The following is a 22,187-nucleotide window of genomic DNA, read 5'->3' on the forward strand; positions in this document are numbered from 1 at the left end:
GTGTTATTTCCATCCCTAGTCTCTGTTTTTTCTTTTCTAAGATTATTTTATTTATTTATTTGTCAGAGAGAGAGAGCAAGCACAAGCAGGGGGAGTGGCAGGCAGAGGGAGAGGGAGAAGCAGACTCCCAGCTGATCAGGGAGCCCGATGTGGGACTCCATCCCAGGACGCTGGGATCATGACCTGAGCCAAAGGCAGACACTTAACTGAGCCACCCAGGTATCCCTTTCCCCAGTCTCCCATTCCCCAGTTTTTAATGAGAGTAAAACATGACTTTAACATCAGCCTAGGGAATTTCTGCCTGGGTAACTTGGTGCATCAAGGTTTAGGATTTTTAGGTCATTTTTTTATGACCAGAGGTTGGAATTGGAAACTCAGGAAATTAATTGAAGGTGTATCATTTTGAACTCATTAAATGTGAATTTCTTCTTTATATAGGTTATTTGGTTCCAAGTGTTTAGATCTTTGCTGCCTAATTCTGTGTCTTTTCTATTCTTAGGGTTCACACCATTCCATGAAAAAATAACTCCATCCTCTAATCCTTATTGGTTCTCTCGCATCTCAGTCAGCAACAATGGCTCAATCATTTTCATTCCATTTGCAGTCTCTGTTTTCCATCTCCACTAAGGTGGTGAGGAGGAAGCAAAGGCATAGAACTTGGCTTGAGCTCTATGGGTATTTTTCATCTCATGGCAGAATTCCAGAGTTCTCTCCCTGGGAGAACAGATTGGCTGTAGGGGCTAGAAATCAGAAAAATCCACACGGCCGTGTCTGTGAATGAGATCTGCCGTGGTGGGGCCCGCACCTGCCAAGCTGCGCATGATGTCCTCGAGTTGAATTTGATTACGAATGCATTAGCAAGCGAGAGTGTGTCATCAGCTAAGAGCCTTCATTCCTGACCCGGGCCATAGGGTTTTGCTCCACACTCTTCCAGTCCAGCCCACATGGGTGTGATAGCCCAGAAACTATCTAATTGGAATCAGTGAAAGGGCAAAGCCTGGAATTTGGGAAAGGCAGAACACAGCTGTTCTGAATTACAGAACAGGTTGTCGACTTGTGCAGACGAAGAGCCCCGCCATGGAGAGCAGGCTTTTGCTCACGAGGACAAAGGGAAGGAGGGCCAGCAGAGGAGTCTGGCCTGGGAGAACTTCTCTCTGGGGCAAAATGTGTATCTAAAGTCTGGAAGTTCTTTGGCGCCTCCATGACTCCACATGTGTTCGTACTGCTCTGGTCAGAGACCTTATTTCTTCCTCTGTTGCATGAACTCTATTTTTCTTTAAATAGTTCGCTCTGGTTACCATGTTGGAAGCTGTGGTGATAGCATGATGCTTATTAATTACCCCTTACGTAGCAGCTTCGTATTGGTTCCCGTGTTCCATCCTTTTGGTTATTGTACCACCTGAAAGCCACAAAGCCTGGCAGGCCAAAAGGGAACCCCTGGAAAGCCTTAAAAGGGGAGCTGATCCACACAAGGTGATGAGAGACGGAGAACTCCATGGAACAGCCAAACTTCCACTCTCCACTTGGCAAAGGGAAATCTCAAGCTTGGAGAGAAAACTCCACACTTCTCTCTGTTATGTCTCCCTGGAGATCTGATGCCCTTCCAAGTTTTGACAAATATTAGGATGAGTTCAGTTGTTGCAACCAGTGCTGTCCTGATTCTATGACTTTCCAAAGAACTGTTACAGGCTGTTGAACCTGCAGGGAGAATCCTATTTTAGGCTTTGTGATGTTTGAAAAGGGACTAGGAACATTTAAGAAACTTTTTCTTGTCTTAACATCTTTTATTCTCTTGATCCCTTTTCCTATTTGGGCTTTCTTCAGCCCCCTGCATTTAATTTTCTGTTCTCCTCAGTCTCAACAATGACCATTAATAATAATAATATCAATAGCAAATATTTATTGAGTGCCTACTATGTGCAAGGTGTTTCATTTCCCCACTGTTGTTAATATGTAGATACTATTGTTTTTATTATGTACTGTTGTACCCATTTCAAAGATGAGAAAACTAACATACAGTTGACCCTTATACAACATGGGTTTGAACTGCATGGGTCCACTTATATGTGAATTTTTCGATAAATATACTACTGTAAATGTATTTTCTCTTCTTAAGATTTTCTAAACATTTTCTTTTTTCTAGCTTACTTTATTGTCAAGAATACAGTATAGAATACATACAACATAGAAAATACATGTTAATCTACTGTTTGTGTTATCAATAAGGTTTCCAATCAACAGTAGGCTATTAGTGGTTATGTTATGGATCAAAACTTATCCGTAGATTTCCGAACATGCAGGGCATCAGTGCCCCTACCCCCCACGTTGTTCAAGGGTCAACTGTGTAGAGTATGAGTAACTTCTCCCAAAAGCCATAGCTGGTAAGAGGTAGAACCAAGATCTGAGCCAAAAGGTTTTAACTCACCATGTGGCTACTCAAAGTGGGCTTTGTGGACCAGCAGCATCAGCAACACCTAGGAACTCTATTAATACACAGAATCTTAGGCTCTATGCCCAGAGCCACTAGATCAGAACCTACATACCCCAGGCAATCTGTAGCCACATTAAGGTTAAGAAGCCCAGCGATGAGCATGTCCATTTAATCATTCTGCTGCACTAACACACTTCTCTTCCTAAACCTATCTGTTATTCTTAACTTATCCCTCATAAGCTTTGAAATAATTATGCTTTGGATCTTGGAGAACTGTCATGAAGATCTACTGAAGCAACAGCAGGATTTTGAATAGTCAAGGCAGGCATAACCAACAGGAGATGGGGGGGCAAGTTGGGGTAACTAGAGTGGAGTGAAGACCAGACCAGGTCTCCAGAGGGAGGAGTTGAAAACTCACTGAATAGCTCCACATGGTCAGGGATCCCTGGGTCCTAAAATCTGGAGTCGAGAAGGAAAACTCCTTCCCCAGGCTTCATAGAAGAAGTTACAGTTTATGAGTGTGAGAGATTATTTGGAAAACTCAGTCATCCTGAGTTTAGGGACAGATTTTGAATTCATTTTGCCTCTCAATGCCACAAAGCAACCCACACTATAAAAATTCATCACTGTTACATTCTGCATCTTTGTGGTGTGTTTTTAAATGCTACCCTAGCTGGAACAAGTTTTGTTTGATTAGTGATCTACCTTTTATGAATATTTAGACAAGATAAGGCTGTTTATATCATAGTAAATGTACATAATCCTTACTTAGTGTTCAGATTTACAAAACTTGGAATCGGCAAAAATCCTTGGGAAAGACAAGTCTTAGAAGATGTAGAAAGCTTGTCCTTCTGAGATATTCTAGTAAGAAAACGGAGACTTCAGTCAAGTTCCTTGCCCTGAGGCTGACCTGGCTTTGTTCAGTCAGACCTTATGCCTGTGTTCCATTTAACATCCCAATGATCATGGGACTAGTAGGACAAGAACATGAAACTTTAAAGAGCTATAAACAGAAGTTGCTCACTCTTGGAGGCAAAAGATTTTTTTTTTTCTCCATTTTTATATAGCAGCAAAAGTTGATTCACTTCAAGTTTTGGTAAAAAGAACAACAACAAAAAAACACCCAACTCTATTCTGTCTCCAAATTCTATTCCTACAGCCCCATTTCACTGTATGTCAGAGGTTCAAACTGTTATAAGCTAAGAATAGAATTTCAGCAATAAGCTTAACTGAATGCCAGAGGGCACCACTCTATTTTACTAACTTAAAATTCAAAGAGAACAGTCACTTGGATTTGCTGTGCAAGGCAGAGGTGGGATTGGGGAAGCTTCCGAGAGTATATTCCTTAGGATACTGAGTGCTGATATGATAAAGTACAGTCTCTGTTGATTTTGGAAGAGACACAGGTAAGCTCTGATTGGTTGGAGTAAGTTTTGGAAGAAACGTAGAGAGTCAAAGTATCCTTTTTTGCATTCCTTTTTTGATGTTTATTAGGGAAGCAAATGAAAGAAGCATTTGGTGGATTTCATGAGGCGAGTTTACCTGGCCCAACCCTGATCCTGACCCTGGTGGGGCCAGTACATCTCATGAGAAACTATTCATCAAAAAATATTCTGCATGGGCATCAATCCAATTAGTCCTTCTCCCTCCTTCTTCCCATGACATGTAGTCATTCTCTGACTATCCCCTCCAAAATCAGCCTTCTGATCATTTGGGGCTTGCTGATTGTGGGCAGGTGTAGATTCACACATAGCAGAATAGACCACATTACCGAATACACACTGTGTTTGGAAGCAACACAAAAAACATATACGTTTTTCCTCATATCCTTCTTCATACCAATACTGACTTCATATTAACTTAACAACTATTAAAGAAAAACCAAGCATAACCATTATTGCCTAGTACATGTCAGAATGCAATAAATAAGTGTCCAGATGGATTTTGTAAATGAAAACACACATTCAGTCCATGTGTCTTTCTACTCTACAGAAGTAGGAAGGATAGGACAGAGAACAAGGGCTACCTTTGGCATGGGGAACTGGCAGGCTCCGGAGCAATAATAGGCATCAAAGGACTTGGGGGAGATAATCCATTCACTCCAGCCAATATCTGCAAAGTCCACTTTAAGGTATCGCCTGGCACAATTCCGAGGTTCAATCCATTGCTTTCTTCTGGCCTTCTTCAGGGTCTGTTCATCAAACTGGAGCGTCTGGCTCTTCTGGTGAGGTCCCTTTCTCTGTTTCTTTTTGTTTTTAGTCTTCTCAGGGGCCTGAGTCTGAAGGGTCTTGTAAGGCTTTCTCTCCTCCCATACCCCATCCTCCCTATACTGATACTCTGCCCCAGGAAGCTCATTGTTCTGCAAAGGTAACAGGACCCCGGCAGAGCGCTTCTTCCTCCGCTCAACAGAAAGGGCAGCCCTGATGTGGCTATCCAGTTTAGGCACAGCTCCGGTGGGGAAATTCTGGCGTCCTTGGAAGCTTGACACCACACTCTCCGGCTCAGAAATGGCAGCATCATTAGCATACACCAAGATATAAGGCTCGGGGAAGGGGAACATCTTCTTTGGCAGCTGGTGTCCTTTGGAGGTAATGGTAAATCCTATGAGGAACTCCTCATTTTCCTTGGCCTTCCTCAGGAGTTGAGTGATGTCTTTAGACAGCCAGGATCCAAAGTCTCGATGAGATTTGGCTACATCTACTGAAAGATGACCCAGGAGTTGACTTTGGTTTCTGTCATATTTAAGGATCCATGCAGAGAGATCCATCTGTATGTGTTTCCTCTGAGCATGATGTGAGCATCCTTGGGACACTGGACAACTCAGGCTGATGTTTATTAGCTCCCCAACATAGAAATGCAGTGTGGCAGATAAAATGTTTTCAGACTTGGTTAGAGAAGTCAGATTAAAAATGTGCAGTCCCTTGCTTCCAAGAGTTCCTAGGAAGGAAAAAAAAAAAAAAGAATTAACGGGAGTAAACAAGACCCCTACCTGATACCACATAAAAAAAGTAACTCAAAATGAATTAATGACCTAAATATAAGAACTAGAGCCATTAAATTCTTAGAAGAAAACATACAAGCAAAATCTTCACAGCCTTAGATTTGGTGACGGATTCTTAGATAATGACACCCAAAATATGAGCAGCAAAAGAAAAAAAAATAAATAAATTGAGAAGATGGATAAGCTGGACTTCATCACAGTTAAAGAACTTTTGTGCATCAAAAGACATTATCAAGAAAGTCTATACAACCTACAGGATGAAGAAAATATTTTCAAATCATGTTCCTGACAAAATGCGGTATCCAGGACATATAACTAACTCTTACGACTCAACATCAGAAGGTCAAAGAAATCAGTAAAATATGGGCAAAAGCACCAAATAGACACTTCTCTGCAGAAGACATATAAAGGGCCAACATACACATGAAGAGACACTCAACATTAATAATCATTACGGAAATGTAAATCCAAACCACACTGTGGTACCATCTGACATACACTAGCCTGGCTATAGTAATAAAAAACAAAGTAAGTGTTAGCAAGGATGTGGAGAAACAGGAACACTTTTACATTGCTGGTTGGAATGTAAAATGCTTCAGCTGACGTGCAAATGTTTGGCAGGCCCTCCAAAAGTTAAACACAGAAATATTATGTGACCCCACAGTTCTACTCCTCTGTAGCCCAAAGAATAAAAAACAGATACTCATACAAGTACATGCATATGCTTAGTTGCAGTTACACTATTCACAATAGCCAAAGGTTGAGACAGCATAGAAGTCCATCAACGAGTGAGTGGCTGAACAAATAGCGTTATGTCCATGCAGTGGAATATGATTTAGCCATAAAAAGTAATGAAGAAATGATACATGCTACAATGTGGAGGAACTTTGACAACATTATGTTAAATGAAAGAAGCCAGATACAAAAGGTCACAGATTGTATGATTCCATTTACACGAAACATTCAGAGCAGGTAAATCCATAGAGACAGAATGCAGATTGATGTTTTCCAGGGAATGGAGGCATGCAGAGTGGGGAGAAACCTCTTCCTGTGTGGGAGGCTTTATTCTGGAATTATAGAAATATTTTGTAATTAGGTAGACTTGGTGGTTGTACAACATGTTGAAGGTACAAAATGCTGTGGAATTGTCCATTTAAAAATAGTTAAATTTATGTTATGTGAAGTTCACCTCAATTAGACAAACAAACAAAGATAACAGGAGTAATTTTAAAAGCTAGAGAAGGATTAAAGCAAGGATCAGCCATGTTTATTAATTTGCTTTCTCCTTTGCTGAAGCACTATGGATGTGTAGAAGTTGTAACACAACAGTGAACTTACTGGTGTGAGAGCTGAGAGTTCTGGCCTTTCATAAGACTACCAAGAACCAGTCCTATAAATCTGGCACAGGATTGTAATAGCTTCTTATCCCTGGCAGTGGATAGCCTACCGGTTATAAGCGTCAGTAGGATTAGACTCACCTTGATTCAAGCCCTGGCTCAGCCACTTGGGGCAAGCTAGTGTTCTCATTCATAACACGGAGACCATACCTTCCTCTCCTGCCATCAGAATTAAATGAGATGTGTGTAAAGCAGCTCATAAGGTGCCCAGCAAGTGGCTCTTACATAAAAATTATTATTGTTATTAGTGCTAGCAATGACCATATTACGGGATTATATCTTCTACCTGCCTCACAAAGTTTATGGTGCAGGATGAGGGTAGGTAAGCAAGACCATATAGCTCAATATTCAGGTAATTTATGTGAAATGATGAGCCACACATTCAAATTATCTTAAAGAATTAATGCCCTTGTAGAGTTTGCCTGGAGTGCATCACATCCCAAGAACTTAAGAGTTGAATTTCTTCCACGTCGTTTGATGAAATTACTGAAACTGGTCAATTGTGTCTTAATTCTTCGAAAATGAGAGAGAGCAACAGAACAAACAGAACAAGAGATTGATTAGTAAAGGGCAGAGGTTGGCTCCTTCTCTTAAGATCCTCTACCAAGTTAGTGGCAAGGCTGAGGTTAGACTCAAGAATGCCCAGTCCCGGGATCCATCACCAGAGCCCGGGCCCTCCTCCGTGCACTTGTTCCATATACATATTGGTTTCAGAAACATACACTCAATTGTGAAATTATGTTCTTGATCAAAAACATATTTCAGTAAAAACAAAACATTTTTATAAAGACATGGAAACTTAGAATGAGTTCATTGAGTCCCCAAGCACAAGGGAAGTGCAATGGGAAACATATTTTACTCATTTTTAACACTATGTGAAGGCAAAGGAGGAAACTGCCATTTGTGCACATTTGTATAATCCATGACACCAGGATAATATTTTACAGACCTTTATAACAAAGCCATGGCATCAGAGTTGTTCAGAGACTCTAGCTTTAATTCATACCAGTCACCATAACATATACTTTTACCCAAACTTCTTGTAGCAGATGCAAGTTTAAAATGGAAGGAAGGGAAGTCTCTGTTCTAAGTATGTGGCAAGCGAATGGTTGCCAAACAGACATCCTGGCAGGGAAAAACATGAACCACAAGGGATCTGGGTGGTAGCGTCTTAATTGGTAAAGTAATAGTGCTCCTGCCCCCATATTTGTTTCAAAATATTTCCTCCTCCTCCTCCTCAAAAAAAAAGTTTCCTTCTTTCTTTCAAACATGTTTCCAGACACCTTGTGACCTGCTGTTAAGCAGGCTCCACCCCTGTGTCTAATCTTCAATATCCTCTTGTAAATGCTTCAGAATCTGCCATACTGCCTCTTGTGATGGCTTTCATTTTAGCTCAGTACACTATTTTGAAGTGCCAGGCCTGTGGCGCAGGCCCAGATCCACCACACCCACTAGCTGTCCTTGGGCAAATAACCCAAGCTCTTTAAGTCTGTTTGCTCCTTTGTAAAAAGAGCCCAATAGCATCAACTGCAGGGTTGTGAGAATTAATTGAGAGGGCGCAAGTAAAGCACATCGCACATAGAAAAAACTCCGGGAATGTTAGCTAACTAGCACTGACAGCACGTGCTGTCCAAAATGAGCGGCCATTTAAGGCTGAACTGAAATGTGCTGTTAAGTGTAAAATACACACTGGATTTCAAAGACTTAGTCCAAAAAAGAATGTAAAATATTACATGAACAGAAGTTTACACTGATCGCATGCTAAAATGATATTTGGATGTCTTGGGTTAAATATTATGATAGTGTGATTTTATAATAAATATATATTTGGTCTTTGTCCCATGTCTAGCACAGAGCTCCTAAAACCCTTGGTATTTCCTAAGAGATCCATACAGGTGCCTTTTGTTATGTTAATGAGGTGAATTTAGAGGACCAATGGGGAAAGGGGTTGGTTGCCAGGGGAACCAACCCACTGATTGGAGGGTTGGAACTTTTAGCCCCACCCCTGATCAGGGAGGAAAGAGGAGCTGGAGATTGAAGCCATCACCAGTGATTTAATCCATCATGCCTATATTATGAAGCCTAAAAAAACCCAAAAGATTGGGGTTCAGAGTGCTTCCAGGTTGGTGAATACATGATGATTTGGGGAAAGCAACACACCTGGGGAGGACATGAAATCTCCACACCCTTGCTGTTTCTGAGTTATATCCTTTCATAATAAACTGGTAATCTAGTAAGCAAATGGGCTTCCTGAGTTCTGTGAGCTGCTCTAGCAAATTAATGGAAACCCAAGGAGGGGGGTTCATGGGAACCTCCAATCTGTAGCTCCCCTCCAGGTGACAACCTGGGCTGGTAATTGGCATCTGACGTGGAGGCTGGTCCTGTGGGACTGAGCCCTCTGCCTGTAGGATCTGACGCTATCTCTGGGGACACTGAGTTGAATTCTCAGATACCCTGCTGGTGTCTGAGAATTGCTTGTTGGTGTGGGGAACTTCGGGCCCACTTCACCCACATCAGAATTGGGCGCAGAACATTTTCAGTATAATAATATATGATTAAAATTAATTTCACTTGTTGCTTTTCATATTTTTAAATGTGGCCACTAAAAATTTTAAATTACATATGTGGCTCACGTTTGTGGCTCAAATTACATTTCTACTGGACAGTGGTAATCTAGGATAACCACCACTTTTGTAGTCATAGAGTCCAAAAGGAAAAGAAAAAAAGGCATTTTTTTTCCCCCCAAGTGCAGAGAAGAATTAGGATTTTTGCTAAACGTGAGTACTCAAACCAAAAAGTAAGTTGGGGGAAAGATTCCCTTCTTGGAATGCAACAGACTTTCCTTTACCAAGAACATTAGATAAAGATAATTTTGGTGACTGCGTTCTCATTTTCCCTCCAGCTGTGGCTAATCGGTTCAGTCTGCAGTCCGAAGTCCAAAATTAACACACTGCTCGGCGATAGAGTTGACAGAGTTAAATGGGCAGGTTAGCAGCCGTGCTTTATGGTGTAGCGATTCTCTTCGTAGCTTCAGTTGTGTTATTTGTGTAGGACACAAATACATCCCCACTACACCCAACAAAGAACCAGAACCAAAGCAAAACAAATGTTTCACTTTAACAAATATGAGTTGAACACTACTAGGGGCTGGCTCCTGGGCTGGGTCTCGGGGCTGCACAAACAGCCACTGAGGTCCACACTGTTGAGGGGGGTGGGGGGGGAGGACTGAGAAGCAACACGCAGGTAGATATGCCATGACGTGACGATGCAACTTGCTGTCAAAGGTGTGAATTGTGTTCTTGGAGCAGCAGCGAAGGGGGCATTTAACTGCCCGAGTAAGGGGAAGAAGGATACACAGGGAAGAGTTAACCTTTGAGCCAGACATTTAAGAATGAAGGGGAAAAGGGATGTTGGGGGTGGGGGAAGGAGCCCATTCTGGCAGTCGGCAATACTGCATATCCGGAGGCTTTTGCATAGTGATATTTCCAATATTTTAAAGAGAAATTTATTAAATTGTCCTAAATTAATCTAATCCTAGCAGACATCTAAGCTGCCTAAATTCAGAAAAGCAATGGCCAACTCACAGTTAGCTCCTAACTCGAGGTCCTGTATTATGCCCAGCACTTGACCCTCTGCCATTTCTACCCAGACCAGGGAGCGCGTTATCCGGGCTGTTCTGGATGACCTCCCCTCCCGCTCTGTTTTAACAATAAGCTAGAAGTCGCAACCATTTCGCAAAAACATTTCTTGACTTCTCTAACCCGTATTGTATTTTTGCCTTCTTCCACCTTCAAATATTTAATTTTTGTGCAAGTTAATGCTCTTTCCCCCCAAAGGACTCAACACTTAGTATTTACAAGGATGAAAACAGGAATAAGGGAGTTGCGAGCAGTTGAGCAAATGAGTACAGAGGACTAAATAAGGAGATCGATACCTCCCTGCAAGTAGAAATAAGTAATAATATCTATTCAATTACTCTCATGCTTTTTATTTGATAGATTTTTAGAATTAATTTAACTTTTCAAATGAGAGTCTTCACATACGTAAGAACAGGAGTTTGCAGTAGGCTTCTCTCTTCTTTTATCTACAAAGATATATATGTTTATATGTTCCAATATGGGTGCACAAAAAATGCTATCGTGCTCACTTTTTTTTTTTCTTCTGAAATATTCTGATACTTACCTATTTGGAATTATTGAATTAGAAAACTGAAGTATGCCTTCTGATTAATAAGAACAAACTGACATAATAATAATATAAAAACAATGGTGGGTTTTATCAGGTTAAAAAACAATCGCTTATGCATTATCAGGCTGTTTGTAGTCTTCAGGTACTAGGAGATATTAACCGCCACACCAATCGGATTACATCTACAGTTGCATGCTTCATTCTGGGTGCCCTCATTTTAACCAGTTCATTGATACAAGAGAGAGTAGTAACCAACATGTTGAAGGATCTGGAAACTATGTCTTACAAGTTTGAATTGAATAAATGGAGAATACATGGCCTGAAGGAAGAAAAAAAATGGTTTACCGATGACATGAAAATTGTTGACAAATACTTGGGGGGCTGAAGAGGGATCACAGGGTTTTTCTTTCCAGCGTCAGAGACGAGACTGAGGTCTAAAAGTGATAGTTGAACAGAGGCAGAATCCAGACCGATATGTGTAAAGAATTACTTTCTAAGTGTCTGGTATGATAGTGAGACCCGTCTGGGGGACTGGGCAAACCTAAGATAGTCCTAATTCAAGAGGATTACGGGAGGATGTCTTTATGGAGGGTAGGAGAGATGCACTAGGTAAACTCTCAGATCCCTTGCAAGGAACTGCGCCAGGCTTTATTTTCAGCTCTTCCTAAGGAAATGTTTTGATGCTAAAATATAACTACCAATAGGTGGTGCTGTTTTCTTACTGTTCGCTGGCACTAGCACACGCTTGGATTTTCCTTGCTGGGAATACCTCAACGGCAGCCTAGTTAGGTTTTGCCATTGGCATTATCATCTTATTTTGAGTTTTCTAGAGTCAGAAGATCTGTGAATTTAAAGAGGCTTCAGACATCAGGTGAGTTTCAAACTACACTTCTCTTTGCACACCTGTCAGGATGGGGCACCTGCCGCCGCTTCTCCCTGCGATGTCTTCATCCGCCTGTTCTCCTTGATAATCCAGACTTACTTTTTTAAGGCAAAGCGGAGGCCCCACCTGAGGCACGTTTGTCATGCCAACGCACTCTTTCAGTTGGAGCCCTGCCTCTAATATGATTCTCATCATATTATTCCTCCTTCCTAAAACCATAAACTCCGTTAAGGAAGATCCTATAGGAACTTTATCGGACTCTTCAGCCCCAAGCATAGGGCTTAACTCTAGCGCCGTGCTCAGTAAATGCTGCTTTCATGAATAAACAGGAGTCGAACCTGTTCGTTGTAGAAATGCAAAAATGAGGCACAGCGAGTTAACACTGATTTCGGAGAGGAGCCCAGCTCTTCTATTAACTGTATAGACTTTTTTAGGAGCTTGATTCATAGCTAAGGCAGAAGATGTATTTCTGTTTTCATCTGAAAACAAAGCACCTGCACCTAATGAAAGCAAGGACGCAGTGGTGCCGTCACAAGGATTTGGCTCCCGCCCCGAGCCGCTGAGGGGGTGCCCAGGGAGTGCTGAGTGGAAGTTCACCTTCGTGCTGGCCCACACAGAATGTTTTCAAAGGGAATTAGAACACACAATGGAAAGCTTTCTATGTAAAGTATGATTTTAAAACAAATAGACTAGATGAAATCTTGATGATTAGTTAAATCCCCAGAAAGCAGGGAAAACATTTTAGTCATAGAGAAAATATGTAACTCGGGACAACTTTTTTTTTTTCCCCCTACTTCTCTCTCCAAAGTACAGCTGTGAGAAATGCCAGGGGTGCCTAGGAAAGAGCCATGTCCACCCCGAGTCACTGGCTGAATGCTTGCGGATTACCAAGTCTAGAAGGCAGGGTCTCTCAGCCACCTTGAGTTCTCAGGCAAGGCAAGATGGAGACTTTCTAAATGAGAATGCAAAGTCACAGAATTTCGTTTTTCTTGCAGAGTGCCAGTCAAACAACTGAGTTTTATGGGATTTCAAAACAACCATTCTCTATGTCCAAAGTAAAACGTGGCCAGGGATGATTTAATGTATGTTTTTCTAGAATAGCAACATGTTCAGTCATCAGTTAATCTACTCTTAGCCTCTGCCTAAGGGCATTCCTAGACTGTGAGCTCTCGGAGGGCAGACCCATGTCCCAATAAATCTTTGAGCTCCTAGTACTTGCACAGCCTGGAGTATTTATATCCTAAAAAATATCTGTCAAATTTGTTGAATGAACAACTGTGTAAACTTACCAGATTCAAAAATGTTTCACACTTAACACCAAAGTGAAAAGACTTTCAAGTTGTTTCAACTTCCCAAAGTCAGCAGAAGCCCTTCTTGGGTAGAGGTACTGTATGGCGTTTCCTTTCAGTTCATCAGAAAAGAAGCATTATTAGAACAGTTGTATATAGAGTAGACTAGCACTGCGATCTAACATACACATGGTAAAATGCCTCATGGGAACTTCACTCATGGCAAGTTTATTTTTAAAGGATCCTTTGGCTGGCTGATAGCTTTTCCACTATCTCTTCTTATCTAGTCCCCTGGACATCTAATTCAGCTCAACTGAAATATTTACTGAGTGCCTGCTACGTGGCAAACTACGCCAGGTCCTCAGAACACAAGAATGAAATAAGATAGGCTCTTCGTGCTTCAGACTTGCTTTATAGATCTCTGTCCCATATCCTCCTTCTACCAAATCTGTGAGGCCCCAAACTCTCTGCAGCTACGGAAGGAGGGTAAGAAGTCTTTATTAACTTCCTTTGAAGTCCACTCCAGAGAAAGAAACTGCCATAAAGATGGTGGTGTACCTTCTACAGTGAAAGAAGCTTACCATTATATAAATTAATAAACCACCTGTCCACAGAAAGGCCCACGAAAAGTGCCAGATGAGACCAAGATTTACACATTAGTCAATCCTAAATTTCAGACGCTGGTTATAAGATCCTCAAAACTTGAGGGACATGAGCTTGACAAGTGTATCTCCCACATGCGTCAGAATCACCTTGATGGCTTGTTAAAACAGAGATTTCTGCGTCCTGCCCCCAGAGTTTAATTCAGATGGTCTTGGGTGGGCTGGAGAATCCCCAGCAAGTTCCCTGGTGACGCTGATTCTGCTAATCCAGAGATTGTACTTTAGAACAATTCACCTCAAGAAATCGCTATAAAAAGGTGCAACTCTGCTCCATTCAGCCACCAAAGTCAGGACAGAAAGAGTAACTTCTTGAATGTGGGCTTGGGATATCACAGATTGTATTACAAGAGGACTATCACCTCCTTATATTTACATTGCTGCTGAAATATTATCCTTTGTGTTACAAACAATTGCACTTGATCAACAGTTTAGGTATGTTTAAGGCTTGTGGGAAGCTAGAGAGGGATACCTTTTAAGATACTGAGAATATCTCATTTATATAGAGCTTCTAACCATTTAATGCATTTTCACATTTATTTTCTCAGTTGAGTTTTACCATCTTTCTTCGAGACTGGCACAGTAGTATGACTTAATCATTTGATAGATGAACAAACTGAGTCTAGCACTATTAGATATGTTTATTAGTTAGTAATTCAGCCAAGATTAGCCATTAGATCTCTTAACTCAGCCTCAGGTAATAGAAAAATTAAAATACCAGGAATCTCTTCTTTACTTGAAAACCATTTTCCTTAACCCACGCCTAAGTGTAGCAGTTACACTTAATTCAAATAGTCTTTAGCTTAATTCCATGCACAATTTTAATTTTAAAATACCCTTTGAAGGAAAAGCAAATAAGATCATGCTGGGTCTCAGTTGTTTTAACTGTAAAATCAGAGGATTAGACAAAGGATCTTGCATTTCTACAACTATTAGATGCATTTATTTTATAAAAGGAATATTTAATAGAATTCACTCAGTAAAATAAGAAGTACTTAACTGATGATGGTAATACGGTAGCATCAGTTTGTCCAAAAATTTTATTCATAGTGTGCCCAAATAAAATCTAGGCACTGCATTTACTGTGGTTCTGTTGCCAAGAAATGATGGTCTTAACGGTAGGTCCGTCAGTGAAGGAGTCAATAAACACACCATGCTCAGTGGGCTCTATGACTTAGGCGCATAGGTGTTTTAAATGAATAGAGACATCTATGCCTTTAAACACACCATCCCTGAAAACTGTGTCCCCAGAAGTACTGCTTCAGGTGCCAATAGGCTGGGACAGAGCCACTACCAGCATGTGAAAAGACTAGCGACCTTATGCATTTCTAAATATATTCCCTAGATGAGAGCTCTTCAGTTACACTGTCATCATTTACTACTGTCCAAAGGACATATTATCCTGGTATACTTGTGTCATTTGATTAATACTATGTCAGTGTTTCCATTACATAATTCTGTGTTCATGGGTTCGTAACACAATCATAACAATGCACTCTGAATTGAAACTTGGCATAGGAAAGTTCAAGCTGAGACTATTTGTGATGATGCCAAACTTATTTCCACTACTCCCACCAAAATCAAGTTATTGGGATACTGATTACTAGGATATACAAATTGAATAGATGGGAAAACCTTCCAAATTTGGGGAGGAAAGTTCTGATGTAGCAAAAAAAAATCCTGAGTAGCGACTAGAAAGTGTACGCAAACTTGCTCAATAATTTTCACTAGGCTTTTTGACAGGTACGGTTTTTATTATGTCTCATAAATACAACAAACATCGGTGATTATAGAAGGGAGTTGATAGCTGTCTTGAGTGTGTCTTTCATCAAGATATTAATGGCGATAAAACAAAGTGATGTGTATGATCTCCAGTGAAGGTTTCCACAAATAAAGCAGCTTTTCTTTTAAAAGCATAATACTAGCTGTGAAATAATTAATATTAACCCTATAGAAGAAAACAGTGACAAAGAATTCATAAAGAAACAGGAAAAATGGAAATCTAATGACAGAGAGACTCTACAATAGCAGTCAGAGGAGTTTAAAACATGAAAGCAGGAAGGTGGTACAGTGCCAGTTGGACCTGAGTCCACACAGTAACAATGTAAGTAAACATCCTGAGATAGGTACTCATTGGGAAATGAGAAATAAGACAGTTTTCTGTTGTGATATTTACTTGAATTTTGAATATCTTCTTTTCTGAGAAATTAGGAAGGCTCTGAACCAGCATTTCCCCAACCAGATATCTTAGAACCACAATTCCCTAAAACGCTCTCTCGGGAGAAAATGATCCACTCTTCGGGGGACTCGCTAGCATTTAAAGGCCCTGAAAGTTCCCACAGCAAGTAAAAATGATCATTTTTTCCAAACCTATTTGACATGGGACCCAATTTTACATAACACCTGTTAACATCTTCCAAAGACCCCCTTCTACAAAATTTTCTCCTCGAAAATTAGACTGTTAGAAATAATAGGTTTTGAGATGAGCTCAGGATGTTTGAAAAATTGTCTGGTAAATACATCATGACATCCATTTCTTCTCCCGTATAAGGAGAGTGGAGCTTGCTTTCTGTAAAGCCTCTTCTAAATACAAATTTGTAGAACTCCAAAACACCTGAGAGCAGATTTGACACTCATGTCTCTATTTAAGTTTTAGAGATATCTGAACCGGATCAGTCAAGTGCTTATGAACTTCCACGGCTTAGATAAAGTGTATGTTACCCTCTTAATATATTTTTAATTATGTAAATATTTTTAATGCATAAATATTTCCTGAGTGAATTATCTATTTAGGGGATTTTTTTTCATTGACCCTCATGGTCTCTTGGTCTCTTGGAGTGTGGCTAACTATACTAAAAAGCTAGATTTAAATAATTTTTTCATGTAACTCGTTCTCTTTCTCTTTTCCATTAGTATGGAAAATCAAGAATTCACGGTATTATGGATTTTTAAATGTCAGAGATTGTAAAGCTGTCTTGCCTATTACAGTAAAAACTTCATTAAGGGTTATCATGTATTCAAAGCAGTGTGTAATTCAAAGCAGCCGCACACCCAGCTCCCCTTCTCCATAAGCATGATTGTCCTTTGAATGAAAACATTAGATTACCTGGGTACTCGTTAATTTCAAGCATAGTTTCTAGGTGCCAGAGATTTTAAGGTAACTATGTTTTAATAAAGTCATTATATTCCCTTGCCATTAAACCCATCAAAAATGATGTTCGCTCACTGGCCCATGTATTTTATAGGAATGCTCATTCTGCCCTTAACTCTATCTTTCCCAAAGCCTTATATTTTCGCCTTGCCCTTCAGAAACACATCAAATGATAATCCTTTATTTTTAAAGAGTTTTGTTCATCATAGGAAAGACTCACCCTTCCTCATTGAAGGACAAGATTCACTTTGGGGTCCCAATTACCTCAATTTTCTTTTATCTATGAAGTCTGTGTGTGTGTGTGTGTGTGTGTGTTTTTAAGGAAAAGGCGACAAATTTCACTGAAATACAATCTTTTTGTAGTTATATGTCATAAATTAAAATAATGATACTTTCCTAGTAAGAACGTGTGTGCTTTAATCACTTTTCCTAAAGAAGTTAAATTTATGAGTAGGAAAAATAAGAGTAAGTGACTATGGGAATGATGAGAAACTAATGAACACAAAGTATGTATCTTCAAGGATCAGGCCAGGAGAAAACCTCATGTAAAATACTCTTCTTTTATTACGTAGTAGCCAAGGACAACTTAAACTGAGATTAAAATAAAAGCTGATTTCATAGGCCTCTTGTCTTTCTTCAAGGTGGTGTATTTTTATAGAGCTAAACTTCTCTGTCGTCGATAGTTTTGTAGATCACCTTTTACAAAGGGAAAGATAAAACCTATCTTTACGTAAACCCTCACACATCACAAAAAGACTTATGAGTGTTCCAAACTTATGGTTTTGGCACACCAACTGCATAGCGTGGAGGGAGGAGAAAAGGGGTTAGCGGAAAGTGTATTTAGGATGAATGCCACCCACCATCAAGTAATGGTTTAAGTAGAAAGTAATCAGAGGGATACCACAGCAGCTAAATTTCAACCAAAGATATTCTAGGTTTAGAACAATAAATAATTTTAATCAGGTATGTTCCAAGGAGCAAATAGGGCTCTAAGGCTATAACTCAACCCGAATAAGCACTTGGAAAGTCTGCCGGGTCAGCAGCCATCCCATATAAATACAGCACACCACCTGATGGTCCACTAACATTTGTAACATCATTGCTACAGAGAAGCCCATATGTTGTGAAACCTAAACACCATGGACTAGAAAACATACCTGATTTATTAAAGCAGACAGCATCTTTCACCTACATCGGAACATACGTCACAAGACAAAGAGTGTTATGGAAACGCTGATACGGATAAAGGAGAGGGACACACGGGAAAGCCTTAGCACCTTCCTGAAGTCGTGCCTTCTTAGAGCCAGACCTGCCTTATAATAAGGTCTTTTGAGTGTGCTAGTAACTAAACACTCTTGGAAAGGGTCCAACACGAACCACCTCTCCAGGAGTCTCCGTCCGATGCAGTAACATGACACTTAAGCTTCCACAAAAACCGGTGTCTATGTTTGATGAATAAGTCATTAAGACAGTCTCTAGGATGCTAAAGGGATTACTTTTCTTATCAGGGCACACAGCCTTGTATATATGCTTCAAGCTGCAATTCATCATTTCCAGGGAACTTCTGGCCTCCCTATCAGAGTTTATCATTTGCTGGTATAAGACCCGTGAGGCTGATAAGGGACACTAGAAATTATAATGCACAGAATGAGCTGAAGCCCCAAAGAACATGGGGCCCGCCTTTCTCAAATCCTTATCCATCTCCCACGCATGGTTCACTCAGCCTAAGACAAACATACAAACAACCAGGCAATGGGTGTGAGTGAAACAAACTGACATTCCACCTCCCAACCTTGTGATTCATACTAAAAATGAAACTTGTTGATACAAAAAATACTATTCATCTCTTGGGTGCTTTAGCTTTTCCCTAGGACTATCACCAAGAAAATGACCATCAGGGTAAGAGTCATCTGAGTATCTTCATTACTGCCACCTGCCTTGCCCACCCAACTTCTTTCCAATTCCTGTGGCTCCCACATTGCTGCTTCCTTGAGCTCTGCCCTCAGAGTTGCACGGAAATAAACAGGGCATTCACTGGTGCGGTCAGCTGTCGGGACAGCCTCCTCAAGTGGCTGGCATACTGTGCATAACCCAGAGCAGGTTTCTGTTTCCTTAGCAGAGGGCGGCAGCCCCTTACAGATTATGCTCATGGTTTTAAGAAGAAAGTGAAATCTGGTTCAGCTCAGATGCTAGCTAAAGATTTCTGCATTAGAAAGCATAATTCACATTTATTGTAAATGTCATCATGCCTACGAGCTCTAGAGTGTATTTACAATGTCAACCTAGGGCTTTCCTTGATGGATGCTTTGGTTTTCCTTTTTTCCAGGAGTCCTACATATCAAAGCTCTGCGAGATTTCTTTCTAGTGATTCTGACAGAATTGATAGAGCATGAGGCAAGGCCTCCCCACTTGAAGATTGTTGGCTATTTTTCAACGGTTCACTGAAGACAGGCTTTGCAGTTACATTTCCCTTTATCATGAATGTAGTGAACAAAAAAGCCTGATGCGTCTTCAAAGCATATAAACCGAGTCAGTGTCCGGGAAACTTTCCCTCAAGCTGTTAGCACAAGGGAGGCAGGCTGTTAGCATAAGTTATTCCTTCACCACAGGGAACAGGAGAAACCTTGTTAAGCCATGAATTTCAGTCCGCAGTGATCTGTGTGTTGAAAAATGGGATGAGCAGATTTTCATCGGCAGATTCCAAGAGGTGTTTACATCCACCGCTGTCCCCCGCCTCAGCTCCTCCCAGGGTGGAATAGGTACACCCCTATTTGCCCAGATGGGTTTTAAATAATCGAAACACCGACTTCCTGGTTTAGTTTGTGTGTTTGTCACCAAGGGACTATCAAATAGAAAGTGTCAAATACAGTAACACAGAGGACGGGAGTTAAGAGGGGTGCAATGTCTGGAGAGCCACGGTCTAAAAGGCGAGGGGAAGGCGTCTCGTTCAAGTGTGACTTTTCCCTCTGGTGCCTCAGGGTTGGCATAAAATGACATCTGCCTTTAGGTAAACATGGCTAAAGCCCAGTCCAAGGGAATTTCCGCTGGCTGGCTTAAGAAACACCAGCATGAGGTACCCCTGGGGTGCTCCAGACACCCAGCGAAGGAGGGCTCTGCTGGGCATGGGGGTAGCCCCTTCCCCCTTTCCAGGCAGTTCCTCCAGACCTACTCCGTTGCTCGGCCCCCTTCTTCTCTCCAGATCTCGCTCTCAATTCGGGCTCTAAAACTGGGGTTACTCGCCGGCAAAATGCGGGGTGTGACGGGACCGAGGGGGCTCGGTGGGCAACTGCAGAGGGTGAGAGAAGGTCTCTAGGTAGCATTAGAGAGCGGAGGGCAGACGAGGAAGCTGGGGGTGGGGGGTGTCCCTGGAGAAACCTGGGGCGGGACCGCGGAAAGGGGGCGCCTCGGGCACTCACCTGCTGCTCCGGCTCGAAAGCTGCGAACCGTGTTGCCTTCGCGCAGGGGCTGGGGGCGCAGGGGCCGCGAGCCCCGCTCAGAGGACCCCGGTGTCCGTTCCGCCTCGGCCTTGCCGCCGCCGCTGTACCTGTCATAGAGCCGCAGCATGTGCTCGGACACCTTGTCGCGCGGCGGCAGCACGGGGCCCGAGTCACCACCTGCCGTGCGGTCGCCTGACACGGCCTTGTGGAGCTCGGGCAAATCCGGCTGCAGTCTCTCTCCCCGCGCCAGGCTCACGCAGAAGCAGCCCAGCCACAGATAGAGCAGCCTGCGCGCCCCAGCCATAGCGAGGTCCCGGCGCCGCGCGTCCGCTCCCCGCGTGGCGGGGGGACACTCCGAGGCCGCGAGGGGCCCGCGACAGAGCGGAGGGTTGAACTTCGAATCGGCGGGGGGCGAGGGCGCCGGGAGCCCCAGGCACTGCTTGCGCAGGACGCCGGCCAGCCGCACTTTTTGCGCTGGCTGCTCGCAGACCGGCAGGTGGGCTCTGCCCCGGCCGCCGCGCGGACCTCAGCAGGGCAGGGCGCTGCAGGCGCCGTCCTCACTTGTACGCCGAGAAAGAGCTTAAGTCGCGGCGTGTGTGGCCGGGGAGTTTTCAGGATCTGTCTCTGTCCTCCCTCCCCTCTTTATCTTCCAGAACAGCCGGCCGCAGCGGCCGCGCTCGGGAAAGGCACTAGCTATGCGTCGGGCGCAGTGCCGGAGCCGGGGTGCGCGCAGCGGTCCGGAGGGCGCTCGCTTGCCTTTTCCAGGGTTTGGAGCAGCAGTGGTGCTGCAGGTCCGAGTTTTGAGAGAGAGAGAGAGAGAGAGAGAGAGAGAGAGAGTGTGTGTGTGTGTGTGTGTGAGAGAGAGAGAGAGAGAGAGAGAGAGAGAGACTGACTACTTCGTTCTTTGGCTGATCTGTACAGCCCACAGCCAATCTCGCCCTGTCCCTCGCAGGCAGCCTGGACCCTACTATAGCCGAGACAGAAGGGAAGGGGGAAGTAACCAGCAAACCAGCAGGGGGAGAGAGAGAAGAGGAAGTAGGGGTGGGGTGGTTGGGAGAGGAGGGGGAAAGGAGAAGATCGAGGAAGAAAGGGTAGGAGCGACGGCGTATTTTTTTTAATCCCGTCAAGAATATTGGTTGTGTCCCGGCCTTCAAGAGGACAGAGGAAAAGAAACGTCCTCCTAGTTTCTTTCTCCTCTGATACCAGACAAAATCAAGATGGGAACAGCATCCTTGCTTCCTTGCCCGAGTCTCTCCTTAGAATCTAAGTTGTCGACCCGGCTGCACCTGAGCCTGGTTACCACCCCTTCCTGTCTCTCCGAGGGCTCACCCATCGCAGCTCCTTCTCTTCCGCATCTTCACTTTGCATCTCCCCCCAGGAGAAAAATATGTGTGAGTCAATCCTTCTTAAGAACAAAGAAACAAGCAAACACACCACAACACCCACTCCACCACTTCATTCCCCTTTAAGGGGTTTCTCTGCAGGAGGGTGGGTGGCGATGAAACACAAGGGCTTCTGGGAGATCCAGGAGTCCAGAGCAAGCTCTTAGGGTTGCTAATTCTGAGATCTTTACTCACTCTCTCATTTTTTGGCTGTAAAATGGAGGTTAAACTATTAGTTAACATTTCACCCCACACGTCTCATGCCCTAAGCACTCTTTGTGCTTTATATTTCACATGTATTTTTTTAAAGCAACCTTCACCCCCAAGGTGCGGCTCGAACGCACAACCCCGAGATAAAGCGCTATAAGC

The 22,187-nt window shown here is 42.6% G+C and overlaps 1 protein-coding gene across 1 annotated transcript in view; it reads right to left on the reverse strand.

The window, feature by feature from the left end:
• The window catches only part of BMP3 (bone morphogenetic protein 3), a 28,321-nt gene extending 6,409 nt beyond the window's left edge, over positions 1–21,912 (reverse strand). The window contains exons 1-2 of the mRNA XM_006737420.2: positions 20,416–21,912; positions 4,458–5,368 (exon numbers count right to left, since the gene is read on the reverse strand). Of these exons, the coding sequence (XP_006737483.1) occupies positions 4,458–5,368; positions 20,416–20,740 (1,236 nt within the window). The 5' untranslated portion in view covers positions 20,741–21,912. The remainder of the gene's footprint in view (positions 1–4,457; positions 5,369–20,415) is intronic.
• Between the last annotated feature and the right edge of the window lie 275 nt (positions 21,913–22,187).

This window comes from Leptonychotes weddellii, chromosome 2, assembly GCF_054177405.1.
Source record: "Leptonychotes weddellii isolate Sample4059 chromosome 2, ASM5417740v2, whole genome shotgun sequence".
Lineage (NCBI taxonomy): Eukaryota > Metazoa > Chordata > Mammalia > Carnivora > Phocidae > Leptonychotes > Leptonychotes weddellii.